This window comes from Hyalella azteca, unplaced genomic scaffold (genome assembly GCF_000764305.2).
Source record: "Hyalella azteca isolate HAZT.00-mixed unplaced genomic scaffold, Hazt_2.0.2 contig12625, whole genome shotgun sequence".
In the NCBI taxonomy this organism is placed as follows: Eukaryota; Metazoa; Arthropoda; class Malacostraca; order Amphipoda; family Hyalellidae; genus Hyalella; species Hyalella azteca.
In genome coordinates, this window is record NW_025942578.1 from 34,969 (window position 1) to 54,274 (window position 19,306).

At 38.9% G+C, this 19,306-nt stretch overlaps 1 protein-coding gene across 1 annotated transcript in view; it reads right to left on the minus strand.

The window, feature by feature from the left end:
• LOC108667444 overlaps window positions 1-17,632 on the minus strand; it is a 26,783-nt gene extending 9,151 nt beyond the window's left edge. The window contains exons 1-6 of the mRNA XM_018154467.1: window positions 16,726-17,632; window positions 16,291-16,466; window positions 15,344-15,415; window positions 14,287-14,902; window positions 13,815-14,002; window positions 13,229-13,316 (exon numbers count right to left, since the gene is read on the minus strand). Of these exons, the coding sequence (XP_018009956.1) occupies window positions 13,229-13,316; window positions 13,815-14,002; window positions 14,287-14,902; window positions 15,344-15,415; window positions 16,291-16,466; window positions 16,726-17,356 (1,771 nt within the window). The 5' untranslated portion in view covers window positions 17,357-17,632. The remainder of the gene's footprint in view (window positions 1-13,228; window positions 13,317-13,814; window positions 14,003-14,286; window positions 14,903-15,343; window positions 15,416-16,290; window positions 16,467-16,725) is intronic.
• Between the last annotated feature and the right edge of the window lie 1,674 nt (window positions 17,633-19,306).

The window sequence follows — 19,306 nt, forward strand, 5'->3', positions numbered from 1 at the left end:
GTCAGAGAAAAGTTCGACGTGGGCCCGCTCCTCGCTCGCGTCACAGCTCAGTGACCCTCGGAGTCGGTGTAGGCCACCATCAGAGGCGTTAAGGTCGGGGCCCTGATCATTGACATGAAACCATTCCCTGTTTTTAATTAATAAAATCAATTCATTTTTTTTTGTTGGAATGGTGAGTGTGGGAGGCCTTTTTTTTAAAAAAAAATTAAAGCAATCGATTTACGAGTAATACCACGAAATATTATTCAATACTAATGAATTGCATCTCTCTTTTTGGGCTCCTTACCAAGAACTTTTTATTTAATAAATGAAGTAACCAACAGAATTTTGTAAATGAACGCGATGCAACAACCTCATCACAGTCGCCAATAGGTGACGACGCGCATTAACGAATGTCAAAATGTTAATTGTTGCATCGAATGCCAGGCATCTTTTTCATCTCTGTTGATCTTTGATTCTGCATTAAAGCATTACGTTCAAACTCACTTGATCAAAAAATACAAGTCGGTAGTCAGTTGAAGTTTCAGATCTCAGACGAAATAGCATTTAAACCTTAAATTTTCTTAACAAAAGGCGGTATCCTCTGTTTAACCTAGTTTGCTTGCCGTCGCCTAAATCTTAAACGTACCTACATTGGACTACCAAATAACTACCTACGTATTTTCACCATTCCATAGCATGCTCTAGAAAGCTCTTACTCGATCTAATGAGACAATTGAATATGTAATAAACATATCAATGACTTATTATTAAGGAATTGTTCGTAGCTCCTGTCAATGACTTTTCATATTACTAAGTAATATGGTGCAGCTCTTCACCTACGGAAGTCTGTCGACCTCTTCTTGGTAATTCAGGTAACAACTGAAATTTCAACCCTATCTTCTGATACTTCTCCACCTCATATTGAGGTAATAGGCATGAAATGACCGAAAAGCCTAGCTGCTGCTGCAGTTAAAGGCCGCCCGATATTTTAGACAAGTTTTAACACCTTGACCAGCCTCAAGAGTTACATGAGTTCTGTCTTGCGGCCAGAAAAGTTTCCCAGTGATTGAAGCTGTTTTAGAATATTTTGCTTGATCCCAGAGCTTGCGCAGGTCTTCTGGACGTTTAGCTTGGAGCTTTTCTTCGTGACATCCGGCTAGCTACATCAAAGGATGAATTTAGCCATTAAATTAGTAATGAGTATTTGGCTATTTGCCCTAGGTAGATACCAAACACGCGTCGTTTGTTAACCGTGATTTTGTCTACCATGTTGAGGTGTTTTCTATGAACTGCTACTGATTTTCGAGGATGACTAATATATTTGACGCCCCACGGTCCATAACAAGATGCATCCAAATGTAACAAATCATTTAATTTATTTTCAATCCTTCACTTTGTTGATAAGTAAGTTGAGAGTAGATGAATTAGGTACGAACAATAAAAATTGAATTAATTAGTTCAATTTCGTTTTCATACATTAATTCACGACATTAATGTTAATATAATTTCGTAAATCGATTATACAACTAAATTTTTTACCCTCGCAGTTACATTATTTTTAATGAGCTCATGATTCAGTGTGAAATCAAGTCGGTCAAATTTTTGCTTCTACTGATGCCTTCAGATACTGTAATGATTTTTCGTGCCGAGGTTAAATAATGATCGAGTTAACACAATTATTTTAATTTTAATGAAAAGTGAACACTTAAATTAAGAACCTTGAACAAGTTAACGTGAACATATGGGCATCGTTATAGGGTACAGATCTATTGTAAGGATCTAGTCATTTATACTACAAAATAGCGGTTATCCCGTCATTACGTATGTAACTTTATTGCGGACCGGAACTTACTAGGGACGAGTTATTTTAGATATTAAGGTTGTTGACTCTACGATCTCATCCTCGGCAGAAGTCTCCTTCTGATCAATATATCATTTGTACATACTGATTGCTGCTGCTGTAATAAAGATTATGCATGTGGGAACTCGTGATCTATCTCCTGTGATGTGCCAAAGCGGATGTAGAGAACCCAAGCGAATTACTACATCTATCTTCTTTCATAAGCTAGGGCACAGCACTGTAGATGTTCCTCACAACAAAGTAACAGTCTATACAAGCACAACACTGAATCTTCTTGATAGCCTCTTGTGATCTTCTATCCGGGTTGACTTCTCCCTACATGAACAAAATCAAATTTACAATTAGTCGGGTAATTCCCTACTAGATATCTCACATAGTATCAACACACCAAATAAATATCGACAGTTACACACACCTCTGCAGTTGTCTGAATTCACTAAACTAGTCCTTGCTTTGGTCCCACAACAAGCCAGCTCTGAATTCTTACACTGCTACGGGATCGTCAACACCTTAACTTATTCTACGTCCCACACATTAGTTACTATTGTTCTTATTCTCCTTCCGTTTCCCACAGTACTCCTGAATATTCAGCTATGATCCCTACAGATACCATTTAATGAACTAGGCTATCTATTTTTAGATTAAGAGTTTTTCATTTTACTGGAAATCTACGTTCAATTTCCACCATTTTGATGCCATGGTCGTCTAGTAACTAAAGCAAGCAGAATGTTAATTCTGATCCTATTTCACGTGAAGAAAATAAAAGTAATCCCAATCATATATCGTAAACGTAATGAAGGTTATCGTTATACCATGTAATTTCCTCGCTTCATTGATACATCGCAGAGGGATAATTCGTTCCTCTAAAGTTTTAATTTAATGTCAAGAAGAGTGCTTTTCAAATATTGATTTCGATGATAGAATTAATTTTTTAAACCAATATAATCTAGAAAACCCGGCACAATGAATTTTGATCTCAATATTACTTAGGTAGTTTCGTGAACTTGAAATTATTTATCGAGATGCTACAGGGCTCTTGAATAATATAACTTCCGATGAAGCTCTATTATTTTTTTGGCTTGGTGGCACTTTTTTCATCGAAAAACATTTACCGCTGAGTTCATGAATGATTGCATCATTTTTAGTACGAAGCACAAACAAAAATGTCCAAGTGCTTCAATAATACTGAATGTAAAAATTAAATAATCATTATTTAATTTTTAATCATATTTTGGGCTAGGTCGCCAGTAATTTCGATGAAACGACGCTTGATTGTATAGTTGCATTGTAAATTTTAGAAATGTCTCTACATGTGTAAATAGAAATATGATATTTATCCATGACTTAGGCCACTACTTGTAAGAAAGAAGTTCGAATGAGTAAATTGACGAATTTAAAAGCTAATAAGCCCACGGCTAGTAAATGGGATGACAACAAACGTGCCTATTCATAAACTACAAAGATGTAATGTGCGCTGGAAAATAATCTCCGTGCTGGCTCGCCACTTTCCTGACGTTCTCGATCAATATTGTTGCAACTGTATCTATATACCCTCATCGTTGAATGAACGGTTAATTTTTCGTACTTCGGATCTCTTTGTAATATTCTCATTATAAAAGTTTCAGTGAAGACCAGAGAGTATATCTTATTGACGATTCTCTTATATTGCTTCTCTTCTTTGGGTGAATAAGGCTTTTTGTGGGATTGGGAAGTTCAAATATAAAGTTTCCGAGAGACACTTTATAAGAATTTTCGGCATTTATCGTCATCAACGTTGTAAATTATAATAAAATGTCAATAAACCCTATATTTACGCTTTCCAATCCCTCAAAAAAACTGATCCGTCAAGTAGAGAAAAGCATTTGGAAAATCGTTAATAATATATACTCTCTGGTCTTCAATAAACTTAAAAACAGCTTCTGTCTAACTACAAAAGAACAGCTTCTGCCTAACTACCTACACTAATATAATAAATATTAGACGTTATCCGAGTAAGCATTGCTAGTGCGTGTATGTATCAGCATCACACTGATCACATTTCAGCCTGAATGGTAAATTATCAATGTCCGTTAAATAGTGTGCAGCATCGAGCACAAAAACTTGAACCTATTCTACTGTCCGGGACGTAATGTTATCAGCTGTTGGATGGGCCCACGTAGGCACCTGCAGCGGCGTAATGGACCCAGTCTTTTTTTTTTTCTAAGAAATTGGGTCGTTTTTTGCTGACTTCGGAACAGCGCCGCGCGAAGCGACATGACGAGCGTTGGTCAGAGCACTGCACTCACAGCAGCCTCTGCACTGCGAGCGGCCGCTGCACTGCGAGCGGCCGCTGCACTGCGAGCGGCCTCTGCACTGCGAGCGGTCTCTGCACTGCGAGCGGTCTCTGCACTGCGAGCGGCCGCTGCACTGCGAGCGGCCTCTGCACTGCGAGCGGTCTCTGCACTGCGAGTGGTCTCTGCACTGCGAGCGGTCTCTGCACTGCGAGCGGTCTCTGCACTGCGAGCGGCCTCTGCACTGCGAGCGACCACTGCACTGCGAGCGGCCGCTGCACTGCGAGCGGCCTCTGCACTGCGAGCGATTTCTGCACTGCGAGCGGCCTCTGCACTGCGAGCTGCCGCTGCACTGCGAGCGGCCTCTGCACTGCGAGCGGTCTCTTGCCCCAGAGCGGCTTCAGCACTCCTAACACCTTTTGCCCTTAGATCGGCTTCTTCGCGCCTAGTGCCATTGTCTAAGCCAATTGGTTCATGCTGAATACCTTTAATATGATAGATTCATACACTTCACAAAAGGGCCAATAAAAGAATAAAATAGAAGTGTCGGCACTGAAGAAATAGGCACATGGCCTGTTGCCAATTCTTGAATTTTTCGTGACTTGATTCACAAGGGATCCGGCCTTTGGAACCCGATCTTTCCATAACTGACGATTGATTGAGATAGCTGCTGGACTTATTGCCTGGTCACAATTTGCTATGCATTTTAAGACTGAACATATTCTCCTGCATAGCTTCGTCTAGTCTGTTCTCGAAAGCTGTCATATGTACTCGGAGCGTCAACGATGCTATCAGGGAGGCTGTAATGCTGGAATCAAAATCAATTCTGCGATACATGATGAAGTTAAATAATAACTCTTATAAGAATAGCGCTCAAATAACCTCATGAAAATATTTAAACCCGAATCTTTAAAAAAAGACGTAACATTTGTTTAATTTTGGAGATAAGAAATCATTGTTAAGTGAAATTAAAGCCCATTATTGATCGAGTATCCACATAAGTTAAGCAACACACTGTTTGAGGAACTGTCTGCAACATCAGCCGGATTTCGATGATTGTGAAGGTCGATGAAAAGTTATAACTCACTTTATTTCAGACATAAAACAAAAGCTGCTGAGATGAAGTCTCAAGTACTTCATTTTGGAGCGATTATATTATTTTATTTCAACTGACCGCATTGTCGAATTATTTACAAGTTTAATCAACTTTATAATCTTCGATGCCCCATATTCCGATACAATAGAAAACTATCATGAATATATAGCATAGCAATAATAATTGAGCTAGGCTAAATCAAGAGATAATCTGAATAATATTCTAATGATCTCTTCCGATTGCAATTTTTTCCTTATACAGATATTAGCTAATTTAAATCAAGTTCAGGGAGCAGGTTGATCACCGAAATGGAACTAGCGTCCCAGGATGCCAATTTAGATTAAATTATTCACGTGTACTTATAAGCCAAAAATGAACAACTCAAAGAAGGGCATTTCGGACGATCCATCAATATTAATGAGTACTTATAAGTACTTTAGAGAATACTTATAACTATTACGTAATAAGAGTAATACTTTTGGAGTACTTATTATTACTAAAGTACTATTACTTTAGAGTCCTTATGAGTACTTTAGATGAGTACTTATAAGCTAAAAATGAACAGCTCAATGAAGGGTATTTCGGACGATCCATCAAAATTAATGCCATTTAATGCCCTCAGTTAAAAGAGATGCCGGTTCAACATTAACAATGAAATCCGTATTGTTTGAACACCCTTCAGTAGATTTAGAGAATCAACTGCCTAAGCTACCATGGAACCAGAATTTTTTTATCGACAATCCTGACTAGAATTATGTGAATTGTTCTAATTTAAATATTACACAATTGTTTAGCGTTAATAATTTGCAACTCAATTTAAATATAAGTATGAAATGCCTTGCCACGAAAGATATTAATTACCATTGCAATCCTCTGAGAATTGGTAAGCTCAAGTTTCAGCTATTCCTTATTCCGACTAATAGCGTTATTATCGTTCTTCACTGAACAAATTTATAATTAGATTAAGATTCACTCGCATAAGTGATTTGCTTTATGCTTCATATAAGCTTGGCAATTTTCAACTAATCTTGGAGGGATAGATAGCAGCTTGTGAAAATATCATCGCATTTATCGCTTCCAGACTATCATTAAGACTCGGTTATATTTCATTAAACTCACAAATCTTCAGTATTGTAGAGGGATTTGTGGTAGATTTGTAGAGGGATTCATGTGTTAAATGCATTTAAGGTAAATGTTATTCATGTCAGGAAGAGAATTTCCCAGCAACCACGTCAATGACGAGGTTCATGAGCTCGAAGGGATCGACGATGCAAGGATATTCCCTGCGACATGATCCTGATCCTGACGAGCGACGTGCGGCGACCTCGAGTGACGTCAGCACACTCTCGTCAGTTACGTCGTCCCGCAACCTAAAAAAAATAAATAAATTAATTAATAGAAGAATGTTTTGAGAAGAAACGCTATTTCGTTGTACCGCATTATAATCACGGTGGCATTTAAAAAATGCTCAAAGTTGAATTAATAAATGGAAATATGACGTTGTACCTTCAAACAAGATACTGGCCCCAGACGTTTTTTTTATTTTGCTGTTAAAATTCTACGTTGATAATAATTAGGTACCATTATTACAGGTTACCGCGTTCGTACTTTCTCTTGAGCATTTATTATACGGGGCCAGAAGCTGGGCAAGCTCGTTCGGCAAATCAGGCCACTCGCAAGACCGTTAATTTCACTGCTGCCGACCGTTTTTTTAGACTAATTAAAAGTCATAAAATTTTGATTTATTGAAAATTATTTTGACGCTGAACCAAAACCAAAGGTAAAGCACAGCTAATGTTTAACTGTTAGGCAGTGTTAGCTAGAAATGTGAATTATGCTTTATATACAAAGTCGCAAAACAAATTAATATAAATATTACAAATTTTTATGCAACTATAACGTCTTCGTTACTTTCAATAGTCATGAAGAAATTTCAATTTATTGATAATGAATTCTTTTGAAATTTTTAATTTAAGTTCGAAAATTTAAGCCAAGCGTCTTAGACATACCTTACACTAAAAAAGACAGCATGATAGAAATCCTTATTTGAATGCTTTAAATGGAAATGTATATCATGTATGATGAAATGGAATCTTGTGCGCAGAATCAAGATATAGAATTGATAAGTCAAATGTCAGTGATCGTCCATTCCGTATCTACGGAATGGACGTTAAAAGTTAAAATTAAAAATAGTTAAAAAGATTAAAAAAACAGATAAACATTGACGATACGACTGTGCACATAGCGGAGTTCAAATCATATTTGAACAAAACCTAAAATGACAAAACTGTTCAATCATGGCGGTTGAACTATGCTCTTGCAGACTTACGAACCTCCCATAGCAGTTGTAAGAAAAAATGTGCTAGGGACTTGTCGCCGGAATAGATTCTCAATAATAGAACGATGTCAATAACTTGCCAAAAGCTTTTGAAGTAAATTTTCATGAGTAGAATTGTATTTTTTCAGTTTTATGGTATTATTGGACTCTAAGATGTATCTACGGATATGTTCATTAACTATCATGGCATTGCAAAAAACTTTATAGTATAACAAATCATTTTATCAAGTACCAAACGTTATTCACAATCTGAGGTTGATCGTTGAACTCACTTATATATCCTCATTAACATAATTGCGGCGAGTTCTATCTCCGTTCATATACTTCAGACATTTTATATCGTCATTAACGTACTTCACGTATTTTTCTCCATTAACTTTTTTAGTAATGTTCTTTCCTTATCAACGTACTGTTGTATCCTCATAATATTACCTACGACGTGTCACATCCTTATTCACAACGCAGTAAGATTGACAAAAATCTATTCGACTCTTACTATTGTAAAGCCGCGTACAAACATGAGCACGAAGAACTGAAGCCTTATACAGAGAATCAAAACAGCAATTTTAAACACGAATTCTGTCCGAACAATGAGGCTCCATTTTATGGCTGCCATGAAACCCACCAACGGTTTGATCATAGAAATACATCGTCATCATAATGAACAGCGCTTTCGACGGCAATGTCGAAGCGCAACGATGCAAATCCCGTAAGATGACTTCTTCGGGTGACAGAAACTTGAAAGAGCTCACGGCGACGGCGATTCAATGTTAACCGTTGATCGAACTACTCAAATTCAGGTTTGCGGGCGACCTGCATAGTTTGTGGCGAAAGTATGGATTGGCGATGGCGCTATATTTGTGTATTTTCTATTCAATGTCCATGGAATCTTCACAAAATAGAAGAGATAGAAAATAAATTTTTTCCGAAAAGAATTACTCTTGAAATACCATTGCATATTCTTAAGGGAGAGCGAAATACATAGGCAACGAAGAAGAAAAATGTTCGACATCTTAAAACAATTCAAAAATTGAAAAAATATGTTCAGCAAAATATGAATTGCTTGCAAATTTCAATAATAAATACTTACCACTTGCGTCAAAAGTTCGCAGGAATACGATTAATTCCTCATCGACGTTAATATTATGTGAATATATTTTTAGTTGAATTGATAACCATTGCTTTGTTATTTTTAAACCAAAAATATTCTTCGTGATCCGTTTAAAAACCATAATGAATTTGAAGAAAGAGAAAACGTAAGAATCATGACAAATAAGCCATAATTTTGTCTCTTATCTTGGAAGAAACCGGCAACTTCCAAATGTACCATAAATTAAACAATCTCAAGCATGTGGAATGGCACGTAGTATATTTCTTTCTGTCATCATCTACATTATTAGTTGGGTGAAAACAGATTATCAAAACCAAATTTGCAGCTGAACTGAAGCTTGCTGAAGAATGGGATGTACATTGTACAATTACCTCGAGATTTTTCAATGGTTTTATAAATCACCAAAAAATTTCAATCCCCATTCCCATACCACCGTTTCGTTAAGCGCATTTGTTAACTACATAATTTGTGTCAATTATCAGTTTTAAGGGGAGCGAGCGTCTTGGTCCAAAACCGACAATTTTGGCTTTTCCTGTTTTTAGTCTCATCTTAAAATTGACATTCTGACCTATCCAACGGTACCAAAACCATCTCTGTACGTTGATTTATGCGTTCACGACAGATCTCGAAAGGGAGGAGGGTGGGGGAGTTCTTTCACATTTAGGATAGGGAATAATTCCCGCAGTGCACTATAAATCGCTAGTCTACAGACACTCAGCTCCAGTAACCTTGCGGCAGTCGTACGGGGTGGTTATTGCGCCGCCGCTCGTACCATCCTTGACAGAAATTGAGCTCCAGTATCGTCTAGTCTCATCCCTTGCAGTGTTGAATGCCGATTTCGAGGCGCCCGGGTAGAAATCGGCAAACATAACATAGTGATGTCGGCGCTGAAGGGTAGAGCTGATGTGGCCTTACGCCGATTCTTCTACTTTTCGTGCGTTGATCGCAGAAGATCTAAAATCGTGTCGTTTGACCGGATCTTTTCAGGACTGACGATTGTTTGAAATAGCTACTAGACTTCCACCGGGTTCGATATCGTGCTAGGCATTTTAAGTCTGAACATATATTTTTCCATAGCTTTATCTAGTCTGTTCTTGAACGCGTTCATACTTGGAGCGCCAACGATGTAATCGGGTAGGCTGTTCCACATGTCGGTGATTCGAAGCGAGAAGAAATGTTGTTGCCCGAGGAGAAGTTGCAGCGCAGATTTTTTAGTTTATAGCCGTGGCCCCTGGTGTTGGTTCTTGTTTCAAATTCTAGTAATCCTTCGGGGACCTTGTATAAACCATGAGTATACTTGCATACTTCAATGAGGTCCCCACGCAGACGTCGATAACGGAGGCTTGGAAGCTTTATAGTCTTTAATCTCTCTTCATAGGACTTGCCCTTCAAGCCTGGAATTATCCTTGTTGCACGTCTTTGAACATTCTCCATTAAATTTTTGTCCTTTTCAAATCTCGGTGACCACACAACGTTTCCAAACTCTAGATTCGGGCGTACTACAGCAACAAACAACTGTTTCATCGCTTCTGCATCTAGGAACTCGTATGAGCGTCTGATTAGTCCAAGAAGTTTGTTGGATGTGTTATATCTTGCATTTCAACATGCTTAGAAAATTTCAGCTCCTTGTTGACATAAACTCCGAGATCTTTTTCCACAGTAGACTTTTCAATCATTACTCTCTCGTTGCAACCCTGTCTTCTCATACTGTAATCTTGCTGTTCATTGTTCTTCCCGAGGTGAAGTACTTTACACATGTCACCATTAAACCGCAGCTGCCCAGTATCAGCCCGTTAACCAAACTGTCAAGATCATCTTGCAATTGCGCTTTATTTGACGCATCCTTCACTGTATTATAAACTTTTGTGTCTTCGGCATACATGGAGCACTCGCTGGACACTGCTTCTGGCAGATCGTTTCTAAAAGCTATGAACAATATACATAGGCCCAAGAACGCTTCCTTGTGGCACGCCACTGCGCACTGATGCCCAGTCTGACACGGTTCCGTTAATACTGATACGTTGTCGTCTATCTAATAGAAAATCTCTGATCCATTGGAGTACGTTTCCCTCAATTCCCAAAGACTTCACTTTACGCACCAGCTGCTCATGCGGAACACTGTCAAATGCTTTAGCAAAATCGAGGTACAATGCATCCACTGGCTCCCTTTCGTCAAGCAGGCGAGTGTAATCGTTCAACCTAGATAATAAGTTAGTGGTGCAGGATCTACCGGCAATAAAACCATGTTGACAATCTGATAGGAGATGGTGAACAGTCAAGTAATCGATAATCCTATCCCTCACAACAGATTTCATTAGCTTACAAACAACACTTGTCATACTGACAGGGCGATAGTTGCCGGGGCTGCTTTTGTCACCTTTTTTGAACAATGGTGTTACTTGAGCTTCTTTCCAGTTTGCCGGCAAAGTTCATTCTTTCAAGGTTTGCTGAAAGAATACTGTCAATGGGCCGGCCAGAACGGTTGCCAATTCTTTGAGCAATCTGGGATGGAAGACGTCTGGTCCACATGACTTGTTGGGATTTAGAGCTTCCAGGCGCTTGAGAACCTCTTCTTCGTGCATTTCAAAACCTGTTAACTTCGAGCCGGTTGGGCGCTTCTCAATATCTGGAATACTGTTCGAGTCCTCATCTGTGAACACACTGCTGAAGAACTGATTTGGAACGTTAGCCTTGCCCTCATCAGATGAAATTTTTCGTTGGTCTACTTTCAAATCAGATATACCGTCTTTTGACTTACACTTCGAACTAGCGTACAAAAAGAAGGCTTTCGGATTCTATTTTTTTGCATTTTTGGCAATATTTTTTTAAGTTTTTCACTGCAGTGCGACAGAATTTTTTAGCTTGATTTCGAGCTCTTGCATACAGGTTATAATCAGAATCACTGCGAGTTCGTAAATAACGCTTGTAGGCTTCTTTCTTGGTCTTTAGCCGAATCTTAACTGCACGGTTCATCCACTGGGACTTTTTGACTCCTCAAGAGTAATCTTGGGTACACAGGCATCAACTGCAGACATAACCGTGTCTTTGAGAAATGACCATGAATCAGCCACATTCATATCCTTAATACAGTCCGAAATATTCGCCGCATTCACCGCTTCACGGATCATAGTCGCCTTTCACAAAGTTCAAACGTTCACGTTGCCGAAGCGTCTTTTCTGCACAGCGCTTAATACTGAAAAACAATTATTGGTGGTGGCTTTTGCCCAACGGAGTCTCGTGGCGGAACTCATCTATCATTGATTCTTCACTAGTAAACACAAGATCTAGAATCTTTGGGGTCTGTTTACCGCTAAAATGGGTTGGCTTGGTGATGTTCTGGATTAAAAATGAGTCTCGCACAGACTCTAAGAATAGGGATGCTGGGTGATTCCCATCTCTTGGAGAAGATTCGTCTGCCCAGTCTATTTCTGGATGGTTAAAGTCACTAACGATCAACGTATGCGACATGCTGAAAGTCATGCTCAGTAAAAGGCTGTTTAGTGCTTTATTGTTATCAGAGGAGCTGTTAGGTGATCTATAAATGACCCCTATGAGGAGGCTATCTTTGCCTTTTAGAGTAATTTCGCACCACACTGATTCTCTAGCTGATTGATGCTTTGCAGATAACTTAACTTGCTGGGCCCCATAAGAGGTTCTAACCCACAGAGCTACACCTCTACTGCATTGCTTTTCATTTAAGTTGTGAAAACAATCAAAACCTGTTAACTGAAATTCAACGGGTACAATTTTCCCCCGTGATTTTTAGGGAGTGTTTCTGTAATGCAAATAATGTCTAATACACTCGTTTGCGATCACAGTTAATATTTCACTTTTTTGTTCAAAAAGGAATCCGAGTTCGAGTAAAAACATTTTTAAACTTTTTGTGCACTTTCACTTTGATGTATGCGGTTACTTCCTACATTATTTACAGGCCTTCATCTACGGACACATTTCCTACTAATTATTTGTCCTCCATCTCCTCTGACTGACCGTGAGACGCCGGTGTTGTCTTGAAAGCTTGGAAGTGATTGACCTGATTTCCCGTGCCTTTCCGCCTCATTCTCTCCTGCCACTTCTTGCGAAAAACCGCCCTCTCTAAAGGGATGGCTTTCTTTACAAAAACTGACTTGTAATCAGCGGATTCTCCAAGCTTTCTCACTATTTTCAGCACGCTCCAGACCCGAGCAGAATAATTTACAGTCACCAACAGAGGTCTGCAGGTGTTGGCAGCAGCATCCTTCGAACGTAGCCTCTTGCACGATGTAATATCAATCGGTGTGCTGAGTGCCTTGCTGAAACATTTTACAACAAATTCAGTGTCATCCATCACTCGGTCCTTCGCAACAGATGCGGTACTTTCGGGAATCCCAAACCAAACCAGGTTGGCCTTCCTACCTTCTCTATCAAGTAATTCATGTAAGCTTTCGCTAGCGACTTCAGACTTAAGCAGCCTCGCAAGTTGGCTGGGTGTGTACAGTGTAACTCATAACTCACGGTGTGTAGGCCCTGAAGGGCAGGCTGAGCAGGCTGTTTGCATGCAGGTCGGTGTAGGCCTCGCATGTGGCAAGATGTGTACAAGACTTCACCTCCAGCGCGTCGGCGAGCTTCTCCAGCGCCCCGTGCACGGCCTCTGACAGCGCGCTGAGGTCGCCTGGGTGCTGTAAAAATAGTTGTTACTTCCATGGACATATCAGCACAATACAAAAATAATTTTTAAATATATAATAAGATTGAACCTAAACAATCATTTTTACTGTACGACTGACACGCTCTCTGAAGTAATGCATGGATAGCTTATTTCAATGAGTGATATGATATCATTAGTTTATAAATAAATAAAACGCATCAAGTTTTAAGAAATCAGTGATCATATTTTCCTCTTACGAATCCATGTTAAGATAATTTTGTATGAATAAAGAACATTTCCATAAGTTCAGATATCAAACAGAAAATTCCTGAAAATTCAACATGTACCGAAATGTTGCACGTTTTTAGTCATTTTCTTCAAGATCACATGGATGCCTAAAATCGTAATATAACAGTTTAGCAGACATCTGAAATTCTAGGTTATGTTGCAGCGCAAGACTATTTAAATTGAAGGGACGGTTCTAATGGTATTTTTCATGTTTATTTGCTTAAACTCTTATCAGCATTACCTTATCCCCCAGGAAAGCGCGCCCGAGATGTGGCTGAAGCCAAATAGGTTGCTCGGGAGGCTGCATGAGACCGCCTTGCATGGTCGTGGACACAGAAATCAACAAAGTCAGCATCATAATGATGAAAACCCACACAACAATTCCGTAGCTGCGGTTGTCCACCCCGTCGGGTCTCACTTCCTTGTAACCTGCGTAGCGACATTTAATGGATATTAGCAGATATACTATAACCTGTTTCTTAGACAAAGCATCGGACTGCGAATCAATCACCTGTCCCATTATTAGAATGATTATGCAATATTCCGTTGCATTCAGCAAGTTGAAGAGGTTTTCGTTGTTTATTTCTCCTATTGTTGCTTTCATTGAACATTATACATGGAAACAACAAAGACCATTATTCGGCACACAAATTTCAGTACGAATAAAACCATCGTGAGAATTTTAACTCAGAGTAAACTAAAGCAATGCGAACCCGGCAAAAAGAAGGAGAAGATCGGAAATGTGTAGGAAACGGTCGTGTTCCAGGAAGAACCTCTGTCGAAATTGTAGAAAAGACGCGGCTGTCTCCCGCCTTTGACGGGCTGCAAGATGTCCGATACACTGCCATCCATTGGACTTTCCTCTCTGTAACTTGTCGAATTCAAATGCATGAAAATTTCCGAATTATCCCAGTTGGAATTTGATGGAGTATTGGCTTGATCGATATCCAGTGCGTAATCCAATGAATTGCCGTCGTCCACTTGAATGCTGGAATCAATCGCGTTAGAAGTTTCCATACCCACAATGGATGCCAGAAAACTTTTAATACTTCCAAAAATGCTGCTTTTCTCCCCCTGTTGAATTGAAGTCGACGCAGGGGTGTTCGACTTCTTACCGCAATCGTTGTGATTTATTTTTGAAATTGTTTTATTATTCTTCGACACACCTTGCTTAAAGATTTCTTGCTTAGATTTTGAACGCACGCCCATTGCTTCCATTTCCTTTATTATGTCGTCAATTTTGACATCACTGCCGTAGTCGAAACTCTCCCAATCGGTGACAGAAAGCCTTCTCTTTGAAATTTCATTTTTTCCTTTCCCGTTTGCTTCCTATCAGGGAAAGTGAAATTATTTGAGTGTAAATGAAAAATTAAATTTTTGGATTGAAACGGGTTCAATTCGAAACCGAGAGAAGATGAGTGCATCAGAATAACCAAATATACCTAAATTGGTTCTAATCATGTTTCTCAGCAGCGAAAATTAATTGCAAAATTACAAATAGTATTGTCACAGTCAGCTTATTAAAATCTGGAACTTAGGATCCGAATAAATATCACGAAACCCAGAATCAAGATTGAGGTCATATTCTATGGATTCACACTCGGAATCACGCTTTTTGTATCGTGGCCAAATGTAAATTAAATAAATAGCACCAAACAACCGACTTTGACAAAGATTCACAGAATAGAATACTTTTTGACGCCAAAATGTACGAGGACACATGCAACTCGTATCAGATGTCGTTTGCTGCCGTCATCGAAAAAACTTTACCTCGATCGCGTCGACTAGTCGTTCCAGCGCAGAGTGCAGGGCTGGCGATATCCCGCTTCTATCGCTCAAGAACTGAAACAATAAAGAATGTCTGTCTTCCTGAACAAGATACAAGTGTAAAACTTATCAAAATAATAATAATGAATAAGATTTAATAATTAATATGATAGATGTATGAGTTTAGTGATGCCAGCTTTTTCTTGTTGTCTAGTCGACGATTCTTAACCTTCTCCCGCCGTATGTCACTCTCATAATATGATAGATGGGAACATAACTTTCGACTTGAATTATACGTAAACTATTGACTGTAACAACCTGAGGACGTTTGTACGCAACAGAGAACATTTTAAAGTTATCGTACATGGCGGCAACCATCAGTGCAAGTCTTTTTGCGCTCACCGGCAACGCATCTTTTTTTTTGTGGGCTTGTGGGACAAGTTTGCTCCGGTAACTCATGTCAGGCGGTAGAGGGTTAACGGGCACATTGCTAATTTCCATTAATCGATTGAAGGTTTATTAATCATAACGGTGAAAAAACATCGCGAGTTAATTGGTATAAACGATAGGGAACCTTCATAGTCTTCACTACAAAAATTTAGACACATTCTATCCCACCAAAAATTATTAGACAAAATTTGACACTGAATTTTTAGAATTTTCTAGTTAGAATTTTTTACGCGAGAAATTTTAGCGAGAACTATTTTCAAAGAATTAATATCTTGGTATCTGAGCTTCTAGACTTACGATGTGAAAACAATGTCCAAGGAATTTCAAAGTAGAACGTGGTTTACATGTATCTCATTAGGTAGTTTTTTCATATTATCACTATATATCCCTTATGTAGTGTTTAAATGCAGAGAAATTCCAATTTTATATTCGATTTTTTCTTATAACAACGGATAATACTTATCACACATTTTTCTATGTACCAGCACACATTTCCATACCTGAGACCCAGGAAAAATAGGCTTGAGGACGGTCTCGAGCGGTACTTCCTCGTCGACAGAGCCCGCAGTGACGACGTATATAGCTACGGACAAGGCGCCGGCCAGGAAGTACGTTGTCATCGTCTGCCAACCGAAAATGTTCCCATCCAGCCCATCGTGCGTCAAGTCGCCCGCACCTTCGTCGTGTCAAATGACTTATAAAAACCCTGTTATATTCAGCCTACTTTTGATAAATAATGCCAAAATAAGAATGAGTAATATCGGTCACGAACTACAATTGGTCCACTAAGTTTAATTAATAGGAGAGGTTCGCATATTGTTCTATTAACAGCAAAGCCACAAGCTAAAATTATGTATGGGTCATGAATTCATACAGTAGATGCAAGTTTATCTTGAAATTTAACCGCTAATTCGTCATTGTTGGAAGAAACTCACCCGGCATCAAAAAGGAAAAAAGTGGAATTGTGAATTCCATAGAAGTGTTGAAGGCATGTCTTTTGTCGTAATTCACGAAGAATCGAGGCTGGCGCTTGTCTTTGCCGGACTGCAATATATCTGCTACGCTGTCGTCCATGGATCGCCTCAGTCTTCCATTTGTCGAGCTCGAGTTAGAAATCAGTGCAGGATTGGAATTTTCATCGTCCATTGAATAATCCAACAAATTGTTGGAAGTTTGATCGTTGAGAATAATTTCTTGTGAATTATTCATTCCAGTATTTGGTGTCGGAATGCTGAAAACCTCTCTGCGTGGTATCCGTAGAGTAGTAGTCGGAAGCGGATCCTCCATCGGCTCCACATTGTTGTCCTGATTTTTGTCCGACCGTGAATTCAAAGTTTTAGGTGCTATTTTCATTCCTTTTGGACGTAAGCCCATCGCTTCAATTTCATTTAGAATATGTTCTATGTTGACTTCACGACCCAAGTCAAAGCTTTCATCATCGTAGTCAGCGAGCCCTCTCGTTGAAACCTGAAGATTTCTTCGACAGATTACTTCCGTCCATTGGGTAGAAAAAACGATAACAGCGATGAAGAGAACAATAAGCGAGTGTTCTGAGATGGAGTTCATTGTGAATTTCAATGAAGTATTGATTATTAAGAAATTAGAAATTATATATATGACTGTAGAAATCGAACAGAAAGTAGAAGCAACGTTCAACCCGAGATCGATGCTGATCGGGCTGTCAAAAATTCATCGAAGTGTCCAAACCGACATCACTAGTTGCTTGCGTTGTATAAGACTACCACTTTCGAACAATTATTGCAGCAAAATATTACAGGAATCTTGATTGTAAATGACGATGGAGGTGAAGCCAAATATTTTACGTTTCCTAATATTATTTTGTTTGGTCTGATGGGGAAAGTAATTTTGTTAGCAGGCTCACGTATCAATAGATCTAATATTTCAAGTCGACTTACAATAAACTGTTACAAGTACTTTACTACGTGACACATTCAAGTATTAGTCATTTAAGAAAATCGCCATGGTATACTCTGCCCTGACAGCCCACTGAGGCATCCTCTGCCCTGACAGCCCACTGTGGCATCCTCTGCCCTGACAGCCCACTGAGGCATCCTCTGCCCTGACAGCCACTGAGGCATGAAACTGCCTACCTTTAGAAAACTCGTGTAATTCTTTCGAAAGTCAGGGTTTAAATCCAAGTTTTAATTTAATTAAACGATTTTATTCATTGTAAGTTCTGGTGCCATACAATTTCGAAAGACCCTTTAACTCTAGATATTCAAGACTTTAGCAAAGATAAGATAAAAAGTAGTTGGATGTCTCAAATCCAACTTTGTGAATTGTTCGGACAATGGTGAGAAACCGGCCTCGAGCGAACGTTCTGACTAATGTGTTCGGCAAATCAATGCCAAATATGATATCTAACTTAATACCATTTCAAATAATAAAATAATATAGCAATCGTAAAAAAATCTTAACAAAGCTGCTAAAGATCAATGAGATTCTCCTCGTTAATATCTTCTCAATCTTCCCAAACTCAGCGAGCTAAAATAAGTCAGTTACTGAAGTGATGCGCGTTAAGTCCCGTAGAGTTTCTGCAATCGCGGCGTACTACATTGTCAGTGCCTCGTCATGCCCGCTATCATAGCAGCGACTCATTCAATTGATACTAGAAATTTCTCGACGGCAGAAAGCAAGATTCGTCATGACTGAAAAATTAGTATTGAAAATTAATTCAGTTGCTGTTAGCTAATTGCATTCGGTAAAGGATTCAGTTTATGAAGCTTTTTATCAATGACCGTCGAGAGATCATTCTGAGGGGTCTTGGAAGACGCTATTGTGAGAACAGAATCGACAATAATTATATTGCTTCACACAAACAAACATGGTTTCTGTTAACTAGTCAAACCAAACAACGTTATGAATTATGTCATTTTTTTCGCAATGCGATCATTCCACACTATGTAATAGACAACAAATGGATGAACGAAGAAAAAAACACGATTCATAGTCTCTACTTATCCGGAAATTTTCAGCACATTCAGTAAATAAATATGTAGGAAAATCTGTAGTTCGATTATCACCCAAAATTATCACAAAATAACGCAACCGCTTCATGCTGCAAATTTAACAATCGCTTATTATTTATCCTCTTTCTACTGAACCAATAGGCGATAGAACCTCGATTTTACAATCAACTGCTCGGATGGTTCATTATCAATATTACATTATGAATATTAGTATAGGGGATGGCTTGTTAACAAATTTAGGTCGATTTGTTAGAGAAAATTAACGATACTCCAAAAAAACGGATAATTCCCTTATATAAATACATTTTCTTCATATAAAATTGTTTACTTTTTTATTGTACGTGTAAAAATATTTAAAATATTACAATGTGCTCTAACTGAACGCCTAAAACTGGCACTATATCATTCAAGCCGGCATCTTCTGCAATCCAGCACAACCTGTGAGGTTAAACACGCGGAGCCCACACGTCCTCCTCGCGCCACGTCTCAACAGCAACTGACCCGCAAGTTGGGAGGCCAGGCGATT